The sequence below is a fragment of the Vulpes vulpes genome, chromosome 4 (assembly GCF_048418805.1).
Source record: "Vulpes vulpes isolate BD-2025 chromosome 4, VulVul3, whole genome shotgun sequence".
Lineage (NCBI taxonomy): Eukaryota > Metazoa > Chordata > Mammalia > Carnivora > Canidae > Vulpes > Vulpes vulpes.
This window is the reverse complement of record NC_132783.1, coordinates 21,486,912-21,492,936: the sequence shown is the minus strand read 5'-3', so window position 1 is coordinate 21,492,936 and position 6,025 is coordinate 21,486,912. Positions and strand designations below refer to the sequence as shown.

Below are 6,025 nucleotides of genomic sequence, written 5' to 3'. Positions count from 1 at the left end.
AGTCCTTGCATCACAGCAATTTTAGGGGGTAGCTATAACTGTCATCCTCCACACATTATAAATGGATTAGAAAGTTTTCAGTACAGTTCGCATGTGCCCCAGGTCACACAATAGATCAGAAGCAGAGTAGGTTTCTGAACCCTTGGTCCATCTGACTCCAGCCCTTATTATCTTTCTACACTGCAGGGAGAGGGCATGAAGATAGAGCAAAGGACGGTTGAAAGACTCATGAAGGGAATGTAATCAGAGAATAAGAGAGCATTTGAGCTTTTCTTTTAAAGAGGAAGGGAAATAGAGATAGTAGGATTGGAGGATACAATCACTTAAAGATGAATCAACTAATGGGAAATGAGTATAGAAAAGATTTCCATATATGGGGAAGTGCGTCTATGGAAGGGAATAATGAAAAAAGACTGATAAAGTAGGAGACCGGTGAGGATTCCACAAGACCTTGAATCACGGAAGCTTGATTTAAAAGTAAATTCAATGAAAAAATCTGATTTAAATAAGTGATTAAAAAGTTTCAGTGTATGACTGCAACGTGGATTTTGGGTAGAAACTATAGAGACACATTGACTAAAGAATCTAAATTGACTTTACTTCTGCAGCTCTAAAACTGTATACCATCCAATAGCCTAGCTCTTTCAAAAAGGAAGCAAGCTTTTGCTCTGGGCTTGAGATATGAAATGCCATATACTCTTCTTTTTTTCCTACATTATATGCTTTCCTTTATCAATCAAAAAGGACCACTCATGGAAGGCATCTTCAGACAATCAGCCAGTATAAAATCATGCAGAATCCTAAAAGAGAAACTAAATTCTAGGCACAGAGTGAACTTGAACAGTGAATCTGATCTTCTGGTAGCATGTGTTTTAAAGGTGGGGAAAGTTCTAGCTTTATCCACATATGAGTTACTCAAGCTGTGATGGTGTCTTTCATTATGATTGCCCAAGAACCAACATAGGCATAACTGATTAAGAACTGGTCAGATGGAAAACACTTCATGAAATAAAAATTTAAGGAAGATACTGTAGAAGGAAAAAGCCCCTTTCATTAGAGATACTTTCTGTTTTCACCACACACCTCCCACCGGGTGACTCCATGCAAAATACTAGTACTAATGTGACTACTATAATAATAAGAAATTTCAAAATATACATTGACACATAACGTTTACCAAAGAAAACATCCTGTTCCTGATGATTACCTCACCACACTCCTAATGAAGGCAGTTTCCAAAAGAAAAATCACATGAAAAATTTGAGAATAGATCTAGAAGTTCACAATAGTAAGCAAAAGTTTACTTTATGAGGAATACAAAAAGCCTCAGTGAGGCGACCAAATCATTCTTAGCCATCATTGTCTCCTGTTTCTTAGTGCCTTTTACTTTATAAGTCATGGAGGAAGGATTTCGCCATTTGTGTCTCCTTTCACCAGATCTTAGGTATCCTTTTGTTAATATTTGTGATGTCTAGCCCACCATCCAAGGTTATAATGACATGGTAACCAGCTCTAGCTACATGCCTCTTTTGATAAATCTAACTTTTGAAGTAGGTGCAGGAGACAAAAGTACTTTGGTATTCTGAAAATTCAGTAGAATGCCTCAAGAACTAGATTAATTTGGAAATTATACAGCTACATCACAGATATCCCATTCTATTGCTAAAATGGTAATGGAAAAAGAAGTGAGAACTAGAACAAAGAATTTAATCCATCTAGCTTGGCACTTGCTAACAGCTCTGAACAAAACTACGTGAAGGCAGTAATGATGGCACTCTTAGAACCAAGGTCATATGTGGTCCTTCCTTGTCACAAGTGGTCTTTCCTTGTCCCCCATTACTGTCCAACTATATGATAAATAGCAAAAGTCCCTGACCACTACACACCGGGCTACAGTAAAACACACCAGTAAATATATATATATATATATATATATATATATATATATATATATAGGCATCAAGACACAGGAGAAAGAATGATGATACATTAGGTACTCGAATAGCATGATAAGTGCTGCCCTCTTGAAGGTGCACACCTGCAATTGATGTTTCTAGCAAGGTTTAGTAGGGTCTTTTCTATTTCCGTGTTATAGGCACAGCCTAGGAGGATGGTGACCATGTGTGCATAGAGTTCTTAGACATTTCTGAAGCTTTCCCTACTTAAAGTTGACTAATCTTTGTGGAGGAACAGACTCTGCAACCTTGGCCTGAATAGTATGATGTCAAACTATCTGGAGAATTGGTCTACACTAGAAATGAATACATCCACAGGAACATCATGAGTTTGCCATTAGACCATCTACTTTTGTATAGTTAAGGAAAGGAAGAATGAAGCAATTATGAGAGTAGCTTTTGTAGTAGTTTGCAAAAAAGCACACAAGAGAGTAAGTGCCATATGATAGAAGGGAGCTTTGTCTTCCTTTCCACTGAAGCGTAGGCTCTGCTTTGATGCTTTCGTTTTTGTTGGAGAAAATCCACAACCTGCTTTTGCATGTGCAAGTCAATGGAGAGTATGAGGTGAACTCCGTGTGGGTCACAGTTCGGGTATCTAGGAAGAAATTAGGGACTGAACTGAAGTTTTGAACTAAGTGTTTTCTCTGTGATATTTCCAATATATATTTTGTATCATATATACCTATATATTTGTGTGTGTGTGTGTGTGTCTGCGTCTGTGTGAGTGTGTCTGTTTGCATGTATTGATTTATTTTTCTATCCACATAAGGATTTTCTTGAAAATATCGAAGGAAGTTTACTTTCATCGGAACTCTACGAAAAATGGCTTGGTGTTCTTGACGAAATGACCGAGGAGGAGAAAATAAATGCAGCCCAGAGGTAATGATGCAATAAGTACTCTACTCTGGTCATGGCTCAGAAATACAGCCAATATACTATTAGGAAAATACTGGCTTCCTTCTTGCCTCTTTGACCACTAAAACAATATTCAATGCCAAATAGTTTCAATTCTTCACACCCATGGAGGCCAGTTTCAGAATACAGGCATGCCTTATGGCTATTATTGCTCTTTTCCAGACCTTATTAACGTGGTGGACTCCTTAGCCATTATACAACTTCTGTATATATGAAACTGGTAAACAAAAGTCAGTGGCCTAAAAGAGATGCCAGAGCATCAACAGTCTGTGGTATAACCTTCAGTTTGTCAATGATTTAAACAGAGTGGGTTATCTCAGAAATTGAATTCGGTAAAACATTTTTGTATACGTTCATGCCTGGAACTCTGCTACAGCAGGCTGTGTACTAGATCTAGAAAGATGTTCTGTGCTCTCCATCTCTATACTTCCAGCTGCTAAGTGCAATGACTTGCCTTATTCAAAAGTACATCTTTCTGACTTTAGGCTTCTAGCTCAGCTGCCAAATGTGAATGTTGTTGTCTTGCGATACCTTTTCGGAGTGCTACGCAACATTGAGCAAGAATCCTCACCCAACCAGATATCAGCTTATGATTTATCAGTGTGTATAGCCCCAAGCATTCTTTGTCCACCTAATTGTGGCAGCTTGGAATTGGAAGAGAACTTCATAAAAAAGGTAGGGAGAGCTCTCATATGTGTCCCCTGACGTTTAGAATCCATGCTTTGAACCTGAAATGTGTAGTAGTCAATTGGATGGATCAGTTCTGAAAAGTGCACATCTTCATAGGCTTCCTTGGAATTGCAGAGTTTGTTATCCTTCTCTGGTGGAATCTGGGAAGGGGTGTTGTTAAAGTGGGAAACGCAGGGCAGTTGAGTTGCTTCTTTCCCATCCAGGAGATTCAATACTAGACTGACTAAACAAAAGAGAGAGAAGAATGATGTAATATGGTAGAAAAGACCTGGGCTCCAGAGTTTGACAAGCCAAGGTCAGATCTCAGCCTTATCCTTGAGGCGGGAGCTTGGAACCTTGGGCAAAGCCATGGTTTCTTCATGACACAATGATAACAACCCCCGGCTTCCGTGGTCCTTACTGGCACATCCTAGGTGCCTCGGGCACTATGAGCACCTATGGCTCCAAACACATTGGCTTTGCTCTGCAAGTCTTGGCTCATTTAGAAAAATACTTGGCTACTGTTTTGCCTCCGCTACATCAGACAGAAACTAGAGAGATATTCCAGAACATCCTAATGAAGCCACACATGCCTAATAAGATGACAGCTTTTCCCCAAGCTCATGCCAAGAGCCAGCTTTAGGCAAAGCGAGACATGAGAAGGGACTTCGGTTAGAGAGACAGACATGTTTTCTCCCCAGCCCTGTGAGGTTTTACTCAAAAACAAAACAAAAGAAAACATAGAAAAAAAATCCACAGGACTATGCACTTTCCAAAAAATATTCTGCCCTATTTAAGAAATTGATTTCATAGGAATTTGTCTCTGCCCTATACATTTTAATCATATATTATACTAAGTTACATCCCAATATTTTCTGGAAGCAAATATTTACAAAATAAGTAAACTTTCAGAAGGTAGATTACTTTGAAAGCTATCCTAGTTTTAAGGTGTAACCATTGGTATCACAATATTAGCTATTAAATTATGCCACAAATTAGGACTTTAGCCCACTGACTAGTAGTATTTTAAAATCTGTACTCAAAGTACAATGGAAAGTATCACTCTATGTTATTTTATTAGAGAAATTGGTTTTCTATATATTTTTATCAACTCTGAATTTTTCATAGAAGTCTTTCACAGTTTTGGTTAGATCCAAGGTTTATAAACAAAATGTGACTTATAACTCTTCCATATGAAAAAGAGCACCCCATTGTGTTCTTTTTGCATTACAGGCTTCTCTGATACAATTTTTGTATGAAAATTGTCTGAAGATATTGGGTGAAGACATCACTTCTCTCATGGGAGATAATTCAAAGAGTTGTCATTACAATGAGAAGGCTGCAGGTACTGTGGATAATTTAATAAGCTTTAGGGAGACACAGACAGCAAGGTTGCCAGGGGTCATGGCAGATACTTAACCCTGTTCTGGAGCCCAGAGCATCCCCAGGGCAATGATTCCCAGCTGCTCCTTCTTCTGAAGGCTGGCTAGCAGGTCAAGGGAGGTTTCACACACTGGAGACCCACGAAAGCATAGAAACTCCAAGACGTTTTTGGCAGTATTAGGAGATAGCATGGTATGATACAGTGTTTGGGGATTTTTTAAAACACAATTTTAAATGGATCCCACATCTATATTGTATTATATATGTAGGTAAGCATATAATGCATCATTCTTTATTTCTAGTAATAATATATAAATGTGCTCTAGTTGAAACCATAGCACGGGACTTTTATTCCTGCTCCATCCTCTTTATGATCAGTGGCTCTTGAGGCACCACAGGATTCCAGTGCTCTTTAAAATAAGTTGAAAAGAACCAGCATCATTGAGAGAAAAGGACTTGACTTGATGTCAAACAACCTCCCCACGGTACAAATTCCAGTGCCCCCATTTATCAGCTATAGGACCTTTGGCCAATTACTCTAGCTCCGTATCACTTTATTCATGCCTAAAATGTGGATAAAAATAATGTCTAAATCTTAGAAATGTTGTCAAGTTTCAATAAGATAAAGGGTGTAAAACACATTTCTAAAACGTAATTAATAGAACTAGGAGAAGTTCCCCTGAGACTAGTGCGAGTATTATTGGCGCCTAGCAAATCACAGCTCACTGGTAACACCCCATTTTTTATAAAATGAAGTTTAGATTCAGAACCTGGAAACACATATCATCAATCCCTCCATACTTTTGACATGTCTTCGTTTTACGACATATACCTCATTGTGTTGAGGGAAGCTTTTGGATAATCCGTGTCATCAGGAATTAAGATGAGTCTAGTACCATGTCTGAGAATATGCTGGTGCAAGACAAGTGTTTGTTTTTCATGTCGTCAGTGACAGAAAATCAAACTGTTGAATCCAAGCCAGTGAGAGTGATAGTGATTTCCAGAAGAGCAAAACTGCAGAATGCTACCAAGTCCCCATGTGGTCCATCCACCTACATGTCTACAGTTTAGTAAGGCACTGAAGACTGGACTCCATAATGACC

The 6,025-nt window shown here is 38.6% G+C and overlaps 1 protein-coding gene across 1 annotated transcript; it reads left to right on the top strand.

The window, feature by feature from the left end:
• The first annotated feature begins 2,729 nt into the window (after window positions 1-2,729).
• LOC140598710 (rho GTPase-activating protein 20-like) lies at window positions 2,730-4,958 on the top strand. The gene is made up of 3 exons (XM_072757236.1): window positions 2,730-2,834; window positions 3,356-3,545; window positions 4,773-4,958. The coding sequence occupies exons 1-3, from the start codon at window positions 2,800-2,802 to the stop codon at window positions 4,956-4,958; spliced, it is 411 nt and encodes a 136-aa protein (XP_072613337.1). The 5' UTR covers window positions 2,730-2,799.
• Window positions 4,959-6,025: the final 1,067 nt, after the last annotated feature.

What these genes read in the sequence shown, in the direction of transcription:
- LOC140598710 (XM_072757236.1), top strand. Translation starts at nt 2,800, where the DNA reads ATGACCGAGGAGGAGAAAATAAATGCAGCCCAGAG. An exon ending in AAAATAAATGCAGCCCAGAG is followed by an intron (nt 2,835 to 3,355) that starts GTAATGATGCAA and finishes TTCTGACTTTAG; the next exon opens with GCTTCTAGCTCAGCTGCCAA. An exon ending in AAGAGAACTTCATAAAAAAG is followed by an intron (nt 3,546 to 4,772) that starts GTAGGGAGAGCT and finishes TTTGCATTACAG; the next exon opens with GCTTCTCTGATACAATTTTT.